A 16,232-nucleotide genomic window follows, 5' to 3' on the forward strand; every position below is an offset into this window, starting at 1 on the left:
TTATGAAACCAGTTAAGTTGTGTACTGTGTTTTGATTTATAAAAATTTAATATGTACTAAAGTGGTACTATTTTGGATTATTATAGTCTGTTACCTTTGTTATTGGACAGTTTTAACAGTAATTGTACTCTTATTTTTAACAGTGTGTGTGTCATGAGGGTGAGAGTAAATGATGAGAGGTTGTTCATTTGTTGTTGAACTATCCATGTAATGCAGATCTATGGCAGATTGAAAAAACAGCAGAACTAATGGATGACTCTGGGGCAGTGGATGAACCGGAGAGACATTGGAGTGGATCAATCTCAGGGAAAGGCCAGTGGATGAACCGTCTGGATGATGGGATGATGAACATAAATAGTGTGACTGTAGATGTGAGTCTACATAAAAAAATAAGTAAGAAATAATTTATTCAGGCACACAATTATTAAGGGACTGCATTGTGATATTGCTTTAAAAAAAAAAAAAAATGTTAACTGTATTATTAACTTACCATTGTATTAATGAACGGCATTTCAATAATACATTAAACTCTGAATTTTGTCATCTTTTTAAAATGATATTTTCTACGTACATTTCTATGTACTTATGTACTGGATTTTAGACACAGCAGTGAACGGGACTTTTATTTTGGTATTCAAGTGTGATGTCACAAGGCCGCTGCGCTTCTGCAACTGTTGGGATTCGGCTGGAGAAAGGTTTGTTTTTAAGCGTTTAAAGCGACGCAGAATGAATACTGTATTATTGAAATTAACTGCATTGCTTTATCTAACTTTAATCAACGTTGTGTGATTGACGGAGTGTTTCATGCTCTTTATCGTGAATCAGTTCAAACATGAATGCAGTCTCTGAGTGACGAGAGAACCGGAGCTTTCCACTCTCCGAGTCAAATGAGCAGATTGATTCACAACAAATGACTGAACTAGAGCTGGCCTATTGCACAAAACCCGGACAAGGGTTTAAGCCGAGATATCTAGATGATGTCGGCTCAATTTATCTGCTGTACAGTTATCTTTCGTTATAGTTCTTGGTGTGAGTGTGCCTTCAGGGTACACAACAGCGGTGTACTAAATTTTGCATACAGATGACAACATCACAAAGATATCCCGGCTTAATCCCTTATCCTAATTTTGTGCAATGGGCCACTGATTGAGATTCTCAGAGATTTAGTTTGGATTTATTTTTCTTACTGTTATTCTTATCCTAAACAGGAAAGACATAAAAACTCCTGGTGAAGTGACTGAAATCCACGTGATGCACTATTATAAAAATGGAGTTTATTAAAGAAGAGAGTGAAGAATTGAAGATAGAAGAAACATTTAGAGTGAAACATGAAGAAACTGAGGAACAAACAGGTAGTTCTCAAACTCAGTCATTTAATCCTGTCCAGCTCTACAGAAATGAGTTATATTTTTGTTAATAAAACATTTCAGAAATATTTAAAAGCAATTAAAATGTCTATTTAAATCTTTCTGTTCATAAATAAAACTGTTACATGTCCAAATCAGCATATTAGAATGATTTTTGTCCTTGGATCTTGTGACACTGAAGACTGGAGTAGTGGAGATTTGCTGTCACAGGAAATATTTTTAAATTCAAATAGAAGACATCTATTTATTTATTTTTGTGAGTACTTTATAGCCATTTTTTAACAAAACATGCACACACAAAAATACAATTGCAACAGAAGAGACATAACAAAAAAACCCTCTCATTTCCCTTGTGCAACTTAAGACAAAGGCATAGCTTTCAGTTCAAAGACATCAGATATTATCCTCAAAACCACAAACAGATGCATTGCAGTAGTGTGCTTATGCAAGGTATAAAGTGCACATATGTAGGTACAACAACAACAAAAATAAGTAATAGTAAAAAAAAAAACAGAAAAATAAGCAAACAAATCGATTAGTAAATGAAGAAAGTAATAAATCACCTTATATCTGTCTCAGCTTTGTCCAGTTTACCAGAATTGTAAATCACGTGGATGGGCATGAAATAGGGCTGGGCGAAATGGCCCAAAAAATTATCACGATAAAATTTTCCATATCAGTCGATATCGATAAATATCATGATAAATGTAAAATCTTTATTTCTTTGAAGTTTAAAGGCATATTTTTGCTAAAGATTTAGAAAACAGACAGTTACCTGTGGTTTTAAACTATCCTTCATTGTGTTTCTCTCTCTCTCTCTTTCTCTCTCTCTCTCTCTCTCACACACACCTCACCAACAGTGGGCTGGTCGGGAGAGAGCAAACTTCAGTATTTGTGGATCTCCAGTAAGGGCTGTCTAGTGTATTTTATTCATTTTAAACATCGGATGAAATTATTTCTCTTTTGATACATGCGATGCCGAGTCATTAATCCATTTGACAAACAAAGACAAACAATTATGATAGCGATGTACAAGTCCGAAGTTTTAGTGATTATTGCGTTAATGTAATTAATGTACATTTACCGCTGTGTTGGGCTCAATGTTAAATGGAAGAATTTCGAAAAAGCACGATAATTTAATAATTAAATTACGTGTGGTTCATTCTCAAATGAACCAGCAGCCCGCGCATGTCGCTCTGTTTTATGTGGGATGGGATCGCCAAAATATCTCCAAACCACTGAAGTTGAGCGAACTTGTCAATGATATCTGTGTCCTCTGAGGTGGTCGTGAGCGCTGAGTTTTCTTCACTTTTGCTCATTTTTATTGCTCCACTTCACTCCGATCCTCCCAGACTGTCAGTCACTGACTGTAAACAACAGCACGTGCAGCATACAGAAGCCCGGTCTGCAATACGCATGCGCAGCATTACGCATAGCGCGTAAGCATTATCGAGAATTAATCGAACTGTTGTTATCGTTTTATCGTTACAATTATATCGTGATAATTATCGTTATCGTTTTTTCGCCCAGCCCTAGCATGAAACAAGCAATTAACAGATCGTCTAGAAAGTAGAAGAGAAAGATAAAAAATAAAGTAGGGAATCCCCTCATGAAAGAATATAACGAAAGATTAAAGGTGTATTATGTAGTATTTTTACAGAAAAAATATCCAAAAGACACCAGGCCAGTGTTATATATTTCGTTCAGTTGAGTACTTACAATATCCCAAATGTGAGAAAATTGCTAGTGTTTGTGTAACAAGGTGGGTGTTTGTATAACAATTGCTCCAGAAGCCGTGCTCAGCTCCACAACACTCTGTCCTGCTCTGCTTCACACTACAGTAACGTTAATAACCGCATTCATGAACGTGATTTCTGCCAGAGTCCTATTTTACATCGGCTGTGAGCAGAAAAACAAGTCCCAAGATGCTGCGCTCAAACTTGGCGTCATCAATCTATGCCTTTGTTTTGAACAGGCCATCTCTAGTGGACGGAAAGTTGCATAGTGCACCTTTAACAAAGTATGTAGGTCAGCTTCTGTTTATGTGGCCCCTCCCTCTGATAATTACAAGTCATCAAAATACACTAGAAAGAATGACTATGTTTCAAAAAATTTTGCTTTTTGAACCTCTGACATTAAATGTGATTTTTTTCAAGCTGGATGTAATACATCTTTAACTTTTTGCTTCTTTAACTACTATGTGTTGGGGGCTCAGCTTTTTTCCTTTGGAGGAAAATTAAATGTCTTAAAAACACAGTGGTAAAGGCAATTATCTGATACATTCCTTCCTTAAATGCATCCTTTTCTGTTCTAGTACCGAAGACGGCTAAAAGTGGGTCAGGGTCAATAGAGACACCGTACATGTCACTGAAAAATTTTAAGATATCTTTCCAAAACCTCTCCAGTTTCGGGCATGACTAAAACATATGGGCTGTTATGATTAGTGTCTGTACACATCGTTGCATGCAGGACTGGATAGATGGATAGATCCTAGCTAATTTTGAATTGGTTAAATGTAGCCTATGAAGTATTTTAAATTGACTAAGGGCATGTCTTAGCCTGACAAGCCAGACCCACATCAAGATGTTTGGTCTGGAAACTCACCATTGACGGCTCAATCCGAGGGGCGGGATAAACGGTGTCTTTCAAACTCCCCCTGCACAGCGATAGGATAGCGCTACAACCAACCAGAGCAACGAAGTTGAAACGGAACTTGTTGAATGATTAAACATTCGCCGTATCTGGTCAGCAAAACTCCGAACACATCTTCCCTTTTTAAGAATGACTTCAGTGCCGTTCTTTTCTCAGAGAGAAGCTCAACTCCAAGTATTCCCGAGTTGCGGTCAAAGCTGATTCGAAAGACCGCCGTTCGCCAGTTTCTGTGTTTACTAGAAGCACGCAACCCGGCCGTCGTCATTATGGCCCCGCCCACCGACTCTATACACGATGTGATTGTCCCGGCAAGAGTTAGGTGATTACAGCTCAGAAGGGTATTGAGAGTTGCTAGACGACTCTCGCGGGCAAATTAGATTTGCTGCCACTAGGGTGGGTCTAGATTTCTAGGCTAGGCATGTCTGGCACAGGGCTGACGAATTTGATGAATAAAGAATTTACTTTATCTAAAATATGACCCCATTCCATATCAGTAAAGTCTCTACCCAGGTCAAGCTGCGAGGAGTTTTTAACATAGTCTGAGCGTCAAGGATTAATGGAGTTTATGAGAGAATATACGCCAGAAATCAATCCTCTGCACTCTGGTTTTAAATCCAGCAGTGCATCAATGACTGAAAGCGCAGGTAATTTAAAACATATTTAAATATCGATTTAATGAAACTACTTATCTGCATATCTGAAGAAATTCGTTTTGGATGAGGAAAAGTTGTGTACAAGCTCCCCAAAGGAACAGAAAATATTATTAAAAAAATAAATCTTTTAAGGTTTTAATTCCATGCTGCCTTCACGTGCTTTCGGAATTATCGCAAATACGAGTTTTCGAGGTAAAAATTGCACATGAATGCCTTCTGATGTCGTGTGTACCACTGGGAAGTTCGGAAACAATTTTGATGCCCAAGTTCCCGAGATGGGCGTGGCATAACCGTTAAAAATAGCAGATGGGAGATGAAATTCTGCTGTGGCAGGTGTTTATTCGTTTTTTTCCCACACCAATTTCATTGTCTTGTCTTGTCGTTAAAGTAGTACTATATTTCCATAAATTAATAATCATTTGAAGCATAATGTGTATTTTAAACACATCGAAAATCACATCTAGTTGACCATCATTCCAGAGTGAGCAAGCTGAGTATCTAGATAGTGTGGTAAAAGTAGCTATACAGTAGGATCATGTATGGCTGAAAACTATTGCCATTTTAGTCTTCAAGCAGTCTTTATTGTCTACATTATGCTTTTATTGTGAATGTGATTATAAACAATATGCTTTCGTGTTGTGCTGCTATGTTTGCCAGTGATTCTATGATTCTATGACCCACAACTGAGGCAGCTTGTAAAACAAAATGCTTCCTAAACTGCAACCAAATCTTTTACGTGTGCGCAATTACTGGATTGAGTGATGTAATGAAACTCTTTTCTGATATCGGGAAGAGGTGCACAAACCAAGGACTTGACAGCAAATTTGGTACGCTTCCTCCCCCCGCACCCAAACAGGAACCTATTAACTTACCTAGGTTGGCAAAAAACATTTTCTTATGAATATAGGAATAGTTAAGAATAAGTATAAAAAGTGTGGCAAAACCATAATTTTTTATCAAATTAATGGACAACTCCAGTGAAAAATGAACCTAGGGGTAATTAACACATGGTTACCGAGTAGATTGTTCTCTGTGATGCGCTTCCATGAAAATCGATTGTAAAGAGTTTTATCTCTATAGACAGATTAGCTTATAACGTGAGTGTATGGGGCATAGAATAAGTGAAATTAAATTGCTAGTTAATACTAACAACAAGGCTCAAAATAGCCTCACACTAACACGGTAGCATAATAAACTTTGTAAGCTTTGTAAGTGTACAAACAGTTTAATAAGAAGATACTTTATAAAGATTGTACATTACGCGCATACATACGGTAGCCATCTTGGGAAACAGTTTCGACAAGTCGAGCCACGAACGCTGTGAACAACATACAATGGTTTACAGTGTGCCATCACTTACCAGTTTTCCACTCCTGTAGAAATGAATCCTTTAGCTGTTATACAGAAGCTGTCCCTTTTCCCGCCGCACAAGTTGAAGAATAAATTCCCTCGTCTGAAAGTGATTGAGTCGGACGATAAAGGGTCTCTGGGCCTGGTTTGGTTTCGGCGGCGGTGCCAGGAAGCGATGCCCTCTGTCCACCACCTGTCCACTATCTTTAGTAAAACTCTCCCTTCCAAAGACATCAAATAGGAGTTTCTCCATAAAACTGGCTGGGCGTGCGACCTCAGAGTGCTAAGGAATGCCGATTTAAGGCTTTAACATACTCCGCAAGAACAGAGAAAGTTCTCGCTACCAGGGCTGCGAGAACAAAAACACATCATTTTGTTCTCGCAGCCCTGGTTTGGGAGTTCTCGCAGCTTGTTCTCGACACATCGCCTGAGCAGATTTTTTTTCTTGTGGGTGTCCAAGAACTATTATGTGATTGGTCATACATTTAAAGTGGGCGTGGTTAATGCAGAGAAATGCAGATGATCTGCACCTGCTTTTCTCGTGAAGTATGGAATGTTCTGGCCAGAACGAACTTTGTTCTTGCCACCTCGAGAAAACAAACAAATTTCTTTGTTCTTGCAGAGCATTTTCCAAGCTTTATTCTCACATTATTCCTCCTAGAACGGTTTTCTAAGTTGTTGATTTTTGCCTTCATCCGTTCATTGTCTTTCGACAAAACTGCGCACATGGTTTCCAATGAAGCGACCCGACCATCCACATCTGCGAGTGATTCTTCAACATCCTTCAGCTTTTACTCCTGCACCTGCAATGATGTTTTCACAGCCGAAATGGAAGATTTCAACTCAGAGAGAATCTCTGTTCTAAGCGCCGCAACCTCTGATCTGATACCCCCAAAGATATCACGGATATCATCCACCTGCGCCAAAGCGGCCATGTCCGCTGCTTGCATGTTTTCCTTAGCGAAATCTGCAGTCTTTTTCATATTACCTCTAGCCATAATAGGTTACTGAAGGACTGAATTCAAATATGATTAAGTTCGTGCTAAGATATTAGGTATACTGTGATGTGCAAATAAGTAGAAATTATGAATATGAAAAGTAATGCTCAGAGCAGAAACTTTGCGATTTCTCACTCCACAATCTTACTGGAAGTCCCATCTATTTTTAACTGTAATAATATTTCACAATATTCCTGCACTTTTGATCTAAAATACGCGGCCATTGTGAGCAGAAAGTACTTTTTATAAAATCTTACTGACCCCAAACTTTTGAACACTGGTATATTATATATTTGTATTTATAACATGGGTGTCGGAACCATTGAGTGTGGGACACCCACTTTTTATGACCAATAATATTGGACCCACTCACTTTTATCGTCTCTAATTCTGCATGTTGTATTAAACACATCAGGTGCTTTATTTCCACTTTTCTAATATTTTGTCCACTTTTAATGGAAATAAATGCCTTTCCAATGTGCTATGTAATGGGAAAAGGGAGTAGAGCGAGTGTGGCAAAAGGCGGATTTGAACCTTGATCGATTTGCGTGAGATGCGCCTACACTATAGCCACGGTAAAAAAAATTGTGATTTCCACGTTTTTGTCTGGCCCAATCAATCGGTTAGTAAACAGCTGTATGTTTGTATTTAATGTAAATGGCATCTAACGTTACTCTAGTAAAAAAAAAATCTGAGAGAGGACCCACCCATTTTTTTATTTGCTTCCGACGCCCATAATTTATAATGTATCTTGGTATTATTATTATTATTATTAAATGTCATTAAATGCCACATAACATTCTTGATTTGAATGAACAGTTGGAATATCATTATCATTATCAGTAGCTTTCCACAGGATGGTTGCAGACCATTTTCTTTTGCATGTAGTCACAGGTTTCAGCCTCCAAGTCTAAAAGTCTCAAAATAAACAAACATGTAAATTTTTTTTACATCTGATATACATTTAATAATAATTTTATTTAAGTCAAATCATTGGAGTTCAGCCCTGAAAATTCATGAAAATCATTATCCAGAACTTTTATATTTATATGCATTTTATATTTTACATTTTATATTAACGTATTTGCTGTAAATGTGCTGCTTTTGAGCACTTTTCCAATGGCATGCTGTATGACTATTGCTTGTTGCATGATAATTACACTTTATCTTCTTAATTGCAGAACTTTTAGATGTTCTGAGAAAATATTTTCAATGCAAATAATGATGAATCATGATGCATACTTACTCCATCTAAACAGATGGCATATAGCTGGTATAATGACAGACACAGAAGGTCTTGCTCAGTGATCGGGTTGAATAGGTCCACTGCTGAAAGTGTTAACAGCGGGCACATGAGCACCAGAACTGGACCACGGAGTAATAAAAGAGTGTCCTGGTCTGATGAATAATATTTTCTTTTACATCATGTGGTTGGCCGGGTGCATAAAACTTTTCTTTTATTGAAAGTACAATAAGCAGTCCTGGTGACCTATTTGAATCAAGAATAAACTTCAACTCAAAATAAAGGCTCATTTACGTGAGCCAATTATCAGAACATTTCTAAACAAGTTCTGGGAAAAGCAGTGTTCCATATGAAAAGCAAAAAGTCTAAAAATCTTCTTTCGGCTGTTTCCTTCAGGGGTCGCCACAGCGAATCATTTGCCTCCATCTAGTCCTATCATCTGTATCCTCTTCTCTCAGACCTTCATGTTCCTCCTTCAATAGATCTAGAAACCTCCTCTTTGGTCTTCCTCTTGATCTCCTGCCTGAAAGCTCTAACCTCAGCATCCTTTTACCAATATATTCACTCTCCCTTCCTTTCAACATGTCCAAACCATTTCAACCCGGCCTCTAACTTAATAAATAAATTATAGTAATATTTTAACAACAATGTCAGAGGAACAAAAAGTGCTCCAGATTCTCCTAGCTTTTCATGAAGAAAACAAAACAACAACACTAGAAGAAATCATACATATTTTTCTGCATACTCTGCTTTTGTGAAATCACCTTAAACATCTTCTCTTTTGAAAACATTAATTCAACTGCATTCCAGACTAACCTGTTCTGAAACCTATAACTCCTTATAGGACGGAATTGGGCTTGTCTCAGTGTAGGGCACTTCGGAAAAAGAGTGAGTGTTGCTGTTGAGCATGAAGATGCAGGTTTGTGTATGTTATGTAGTCACAAGCTGAGTAAACATGATGTAAAGAATTAGGATGTAAATGTGGGGGTGGGTGCTGGTGTGCAGAAGGTGCAAAAATGTCAAACATTCTGTTAAGCACTGTCATGAACATTCTATTATTTTCCTGCCGTTCCTCTCTTTGTGCTTGGTAGAGGCGCTCATCCATGTCGATTTGCACTTTCATCAAGTTGTCCAGTGTTTTCCTTTCTCATGTTGCTGCCGAACTTGCTCAGTCTGCATGAAGTCGTCATATTGTTTTTTCTGTAGATCTACATAGGATTCCATTATGCTTGCTAGGTCCACCTTGGCCGTTCTCTTCTTGCAGACCGTTCTGGGCTGTATGGTCTGTGCTTGGGTAGAGTTGGGTCTGTCAGATTCACCTGAAAGGTTTATAAATAGACATGTAAAATGACAACAAAGCCTTACTTTATTACATTGTGATGAGGTGGGATTAGATGTATGAAATGTTATACCAGAGAACAAGGAAAAGTAATTTTAAACAGCATTTAGCTAATTCCTCTATAATTGCACATACAGCCTTTATGGCATCATATAATCAATAATAATTAGACAAAAATAAATTGTACTTTCTATGTAGGATTAATTTCAGCAGTAAAGACAGATGTGATTAAATAGTTAACAAGAAAAATAAATGGTAAATAAATGGATAAATGATAGCGGCCAGTTGTGAAATATGGGAAATCAATAGGTGTCAAGGGCTAGAGTTGAGAACTTCCAGTGGGTGTATTGGTGCAAATAGGACACAGATCAGGACCCTCTAGAGCAGGTTTGGACACTCCTGCTATAGGCTCTAGCATACATGTTGGTTTTGATGTCTATTGTATTGTGCAATTAAAATGGGGCTAACTTTTATTTGTTTGTTTTTTCACCATAGACTTAACGGCACTCAAAGAGGAGACAAAAGTACTTAATGAAAATGAAGAGAAAGAACAATATAAGAATCTTCATGATTTCAGAGCTGGAGAAAAATATTTAAGTTGTTCACAGACTGAAAAAACTTTCACTCAAATAAAAGCTCAACAAGAGATTTCTGTAGAGAAGCCTTACATCTGCCAACAGTGTGGAACACGTTTCACTTGTAAAGGAAGCCTTAACAGGCACATGAGAATTCATACTGGAGAAAAGCCTTTCACCTGCCCTAGGTGTGGAAAGAGTTTCACTCAACATGGAGTCCTGAAATGCCACATGAGAGTTCACACAGGGGAGAGCCCTTACAACTGCCAACAGTGTGGAAAAAGTTTCACTCATAAAGTAAGTCTTGACAGGCACATTCGAATTCACACTGGAGAAAAACCTTACACCTGCCAACAGTGTGGAAAGAGTTTCAGTCAACATGGAAACCTTAGAGTCCACATGAGAGTTCACACTGGACGGAGTCTCTTCACCTGCCAACAATGTGGAAAGACTTTCAGTCAACATGGAAACCTTACAGTCCACATGAAAGTTCACACTGGAGAAAAGCCTTTCACCTGCCAACAGTGTGGAAAGAGTTTCAACAGAAAAGAACATCTTAAGGACCACATGAGAGTTCACAATAGGGAGAAGCCTTACACCTGCCAACAGTGTGGACAAAGTTTCGATCAACATGGAAACCTTACAGACCACATGAGAGTTCACACTGGAGGGAGTCTCTTTACCTGTCAAGAGTGCAAAAGGAGTTTCAACAGAAAAGTGCATCTTTATTACCACATGAGAACTCACACTGGAGAGAAGCCTTACACCTGCCAACAGTGTGAAACAAGCTTCACTTGTAAAGGAAGCCTTAACAGGCACATGAGAATTCACACTGGAGAAAAGCCTTTCACCTGCCCTCAGTGTGGAAAGAGTTTCAATCAACATGGAGTCCTTAAAGGCCACATAAGAGTTCACACAGGGGAAAGCCCTTACAACTGCCAGCAGTGTGGAAAAAGTTTCACTCATAAAGTAAGTCTTGACAGGCACATTAGAATTCACACTGGAGAAAAACCTTTCACCTGCCAACAATGTGGAAAGAGTTTCAGTCAACATGGAAACCTTAGAGTCCACATGAGAGTTCACACTGGAGGGAATCTATTCACCTGCCAACAATGTGGAAAAAGTTTCAGCAGTAAAGTACATCTTAATTACCACATGGGAATTCACACTGGAGAGAAGCCTTACACCTGCCAACAGTGTGGACAAAGTTTCAAACGTAAAGGAGGCTTTACCAGGCACATGAGAATTCACACTAGATAAAAGCCTTACACCTGCCAACAGTGTGGAGTTAATTTCACTAAAAAGGAAGTATTGATTTAGTTTTAGGCCCTGTCCACATGGAGACATGTTTAGCTGTATATGTAGCAGGTACGGGACCTCTGCATCAGCTAGGAGTTCAAATGTTCATGTTCAGCACCCGGAAACTGTACAATGATGAAAGACAGACAAAGAGTTGCGTGTGATCAGCTCTGGTCTTGCTGTGTTTTATATTTTCTCAAAAATATTCACAGTAGTACAAATACAATTGTTCAAAAACATTGCCTAAATAAACCACTTCCTATATTCAAATCTTCATTGGTTCAGTCTCATTGCTTTTACATAAAGCATTCATGAAAATCTGTTCATTAATCAATCAATCATTGTATTACTCATTTACATCTTTAAAGGGTTACTTCAGCGATTAGCATATAGCTTTGTATCAGTAGAAACCCTGGAGTATATTCAAATGATTGTGCTTTCCCCCCTCATATCCCCCTGAGACAAGAGATGTATGCATTTTATTTCTGGAAAAATTCCTCCTATGATGCAAATTGACGATATTTGCATCATAGGAGGAATGTTTGCTCAAAGGCTAAAGGCTACAGCCAGCAGAGGGAGCTATTTCCGCATGTTTTAAACCCACGCATGGGGGAGGGGAGATTACACTCAGCTGGCAGGGAGAGCTCAGGTCCCAGCTACAGGCACTCATTTAAACGGAGCTATGGTGAGCAATGTAAGTCTTTTAACTTCTCAAATTAATTTCTATGAAAGTTAAGCTTGGAAAGGCATGAACTGAAACGTGCCAGACTCGCGTTGTGAATGTATGCCGCGAGTGTAGTCGCAATTACCTCAGCTCTCATCACGAGACGAGACCTCATTTATCTCACTCCTGCAGTTAGTGCTCAGTGCTGTGATACTGCCGCGTGACTCACTCATTATATTGAACAGACACGTTCAGTTTTTAATTGTAGTGTCTTCTCCAACTCAGTCACAGTAATCCAGTAGGTGGCTTTGGGAATGGCCTCACAGGGCAGCGAAACATTCTGGGAATTGTAGTCTTTCATCCCCATGAGACAAAAATACATTTTCTGTGTTTTCTCAGTCTAGAAGGCACCAAATTCAAAAATAATTTCACATTTCTACTACATTGATGACCCAGTTTAAATACAGATTTATCTTCCCAGCGCTGAAGTACCCCTTTAAACATAGTATTCAATGCTACATTACTGTTGTTTTCACAATTCAAATCAACTCACAACATCATGTTCAAACAATGTTTCTGTACGTTTCATCCCTTTAAAGATCTTTTACAAGCATCGCAAAGTACTATTAATTCGTTTAAGAAACATATTCAAACATTAACCTTCATCAACACGTCATAGAAAATACATAGCCTTCAATTGCGGGAGAATGTTGCCGTTTATAGATTAAACCCTTTTAAACTACCAAATGTACTTCAATTTGCACCTGTTGATATGGGCTAACATATATTCAATCAATAAGTTCAATCGAAACATTAAAACACTCAACTAACATGTAGAATGATGAAACAGCGTTTCCTCATTACACTGTCATGAGGAAAATTGACAAAATTGAAATGTCAATTTTCCTCATGACAGTGTAAAAAGACAGTATCTTACATGTAAAAATGTAAGACAGACATGAATGATATGTCTTTACAAAGCTTAAAGTGTCTACTTTTATTTATGTACACTCAAAATAAAAATCATTATCTGTAATGTGTCCACAACCTTTAACCTTTCAATGCTAAATAAAGATAAATGTACGCCATAGGGATATTTTTAGGCTCTATAATATTAAACACAGCATGATATAAAAGTAGGGTTGCCAATTGTCCCAAATTATCTGAGATGTCCCATTTATTGACTGCTACACTGATGTCTCGTTCACATATGTTGCATCTTTTGTGCTCAAATTCATTATTTTAAATGTCGACACATGCTCAAATAGAGAGACGACTAATTAGTTGGGCTGTCCCTGTTTGCCCTGAATGTCTCTTGTTGTTTTCATGTGTAACCAAAGACACCACTGTTCAAAAGTTTTAGATTTTCTAATGTTTTCACACACACACAAAAAAACACTCTGCTAAACAATGCATTTATTTGATCTCTTGCTCTATTTCTGTTCTGTTACGTGATGGGTCGCCGCGACCCACTATTAGTGGGTCGTTGATCATTCTATAGGGGGTTGCGAGAATTTCTCTGCGTTCTCAATAATTTTGTATGTTGAATCATTATTGCCATAATTTTCTAACGCTGATTCTAAACTCTCCTATCACAATAATGTATCACTGCTCTTATTGGATCAATCAATCAATCAACTTTATTTATATAGCGCTTTTACAATGACGATTGTTTCAAAGCAGCTTCACAGTGTTAAACAGGACAATATTGCAACACAATTTGATTTGGCTGTACAGTCGTTCTAGCGAAAACAGTGATATCAGCTTATTTTAATTTATCATAGAGTGAAAATGTTGGCAGATCAGTGTTATAGTTTATAGAATTAAATAAGACCTAATTCATTTTATTTGTATATTTACTTGAATAATTTGGATCATAATTTGAGTGTCCCCAACTGAGCAAGCCAAGCCAAAGGCGACAGTGGCAAGGAGCCAAAACTCCATCGGGGCATGGTGGAGAAAAATAAACCTTGGGAGAAACCAGACTCAGTCGGGGTGCCAGTTGTCCTCTGGCCTATTAACAAAGAGTGTATGATTATTATTCTGGCAACCTTACAGGTCAGAAATCATATTAGATCGGATTATTCAAAATTTCTGGGTATCACGGAAGAGACAGGTTTTTTTGGATGGCGCGTCAATTACACTTTTGAGTATGAATACACGAAAGATCAGCGTTATTGCACTGGAGACTGGTTTATTGAGGATGACGTGCCTGTGAGGCAAATTCAGAAGATACACCAATTGACACGGCTCAGCAGACACTCCAGGATTTGTTGGTCATGTCCAGATGCAGGTCCACCATCCGATCCGGCCGACTGCAGTAAACCTAACAGATAAATAGAAAACATAAACAGAGAGACTAAGTGTGAATGCCACACTTTTTATGATGTAATGAAAAACTAGATTAAAAAGTTTGATGGCAAACTTTAAGTTGGCTTGGGAGAGAGTTGATCAGAAAGATTGAAAAAGTTTGAAATAGATTAAATTTCAAGTTTGAAATAGATAAGTTTAAAGTTTTAAATAGTTTATGTTTTGATAGATAGATAGATAGATAGATAGATAGATAGATAGATAGATAGATAGATAGATAGATAGATAGATAGATAGGTAGATAGCAGTGGCGTAACTTACTAATGATGGGCCCCAGTGCAGGCTATGCAGTAGGCCCCCCCTAACCTAGCATGTAACACTTTAGGTTTAGGTTTCATTTCTATATCAGGATATCGGTTGTTTATTATTATTTACAAATCAAATATTAATGGCTTATTCTGTGTCACCGTAATGTTGGGCCTACATCCCTTAATCGTAAAAAAGACACTGTTTTATAATCACGAAGGTTCCAAATGTGAGTTATTTAGGGGGGTTGGGGGGCATGCTCCCCCGAGAAAATTTAGCTTTCTAGGATCTACATATGTGCATTTTAAGATGTTCTGAAGGCCAAAAAAAGTAGATAACAATATTACTAGAGACTCATCAAGATGGACATGTTGACATAGGCTACTTTTTTGTGAGTTTGTCCGTTCAAACGCAAGACTTGTAAGAGAACTCTATATGTGCGCGATGTGAGACTGCGCGCTTTCAGATGAGTGCACAGAGACAGATGTTCTCATTCGCGTCTTCTGGCACTACACGCGGGTGATGATGGTGAAAATGACTGTCCATATTCCAACCTAAGGCAGCACTCGCATGCATTGAACAAAGTTTATAAAGAGAGACCGTTTTGCCCACATTTTTCTTTTATAATCGCTGGTGTTAGTGTACCACTGAGGAGCCCTTGCGTGTATCAATCAAGAGAAACATAAACAAAGTATTATTTTCAAGTTACAACCCATAGATGTGTCATCAGATGTGAGATGAACCACATCTTTAGACCAGCACGCAGGTCGCAGTTTCTGTTTCCGTCATCACATTTCGGACGTATTGTTTCGGTGATGAAAGTCTTTCGGCCAAGAATGCACCGAGAATGCACATGGTCCATTTTCGGCCGAATATTTGATGCATCCCTAAAATAATTAATAATAATAATAATAATAATAAATTATATTATGGGCAATTATTTAAACATAAATATGAAACTAAATAGGCTACGGTTTCTTTAACCCTCTAGCTGAAGAACGCACCGGCTGTTTTTCCCCCTCACGAGTCATGACGGGGGATAGCCTATAACTCGCAATACTCCGTAATTTTTGGCCATACAGATAAATGTGAGACCTAATTATAAACTATTAATTGTCCACTTTTATTTGTGTACACTCACATAACAACAAAACTTTGTGCTTTAATAAAATAAATAAAAAACGTGCGCTTTCTATCTGCGAGAATCTGAAACTCGGTGAATGCATGACATAAACATGAAACATATGTCTAAAGAAAGCTTGAAATCGCTAGATTTAAATCAAATAATTCATATTTTATAGTGAATTGTGGAGCTCACTGATAGAGCGGAATATCTAGCGGAGCGTCACGCAACTGTGTTCTTCGCTCACATGCTGAAAAAGGTGGTCAGACTCAGTAGCCTATCCTAAGCGTGACGGTAGAGCGCGACAGCCGTGTGAAATCTGAAACCAGTGCTTTTCATTTGAAATGTGAGTG

The 16,232-nt window shown here is 38.1% G+C and overlaps 1 protein-coding gene across 1 annotated transcript; it reads left to right on the forward strand.

Annotated features, from left to right (window-relative positions):
• Positions 1 to 635: 635 nt before the first annotated feature.
• LOC137049268 (zinc finger protein 569-like) lies at positions 636 to 11,748 on the forward strand. The gene is made up of 3 exons (XM_067427766.1): positions 636 to 695; positions 1,209 to 1,352; positions 10,098 to 11,748. The coding sequence occupies exons 2-3, from the start codon at positions 1,268 to 1,270 to the stop codon at positions 11,435 to 11,437; spliced, it is 1,425 nt and encodes a 474-aa protein (XP_067283867.1). The 5' UTR covers positions 636 to 695; positions 1,209 to 1,267; the 3' UTR covers positions 11,438 to 11,748.
• Positions 11,749 to 16,232: the final 4,484 nt, after the last annotated feature.

The sequence above is a fragment of the Pseudorasbora parva genome, chromosome 20, assembly GCF_024679245.1.
Source record: "Pseudorasbora parva isolate DD20220531a chromosome 20, ASM2467924v1, whole genome shotgun sequence".
Taxonomy (NCBI): Eukaryota; Metazoa; Chordata; class Actinopteri; order Cypriniformes; family Gobionidae; genus Pseudorasbora; species Pseudorasbora parva.

Coding starts and splice junctions, on each gene's coding strand:
- LOC137049268 (XM_067427766.1), top strand. CDS start 1,268: ATGGAGTTTATTAAAGAAGAGAGTGAAGAATTGAAGATAGAAGAAACA. Junction 1,353..10,097: donor AGAAACTGAGGAACAAACAG/GTAGTTCTCAAA, acceptor TTTTCACCATAG/ACTTAACGGCACTCAAAGAG.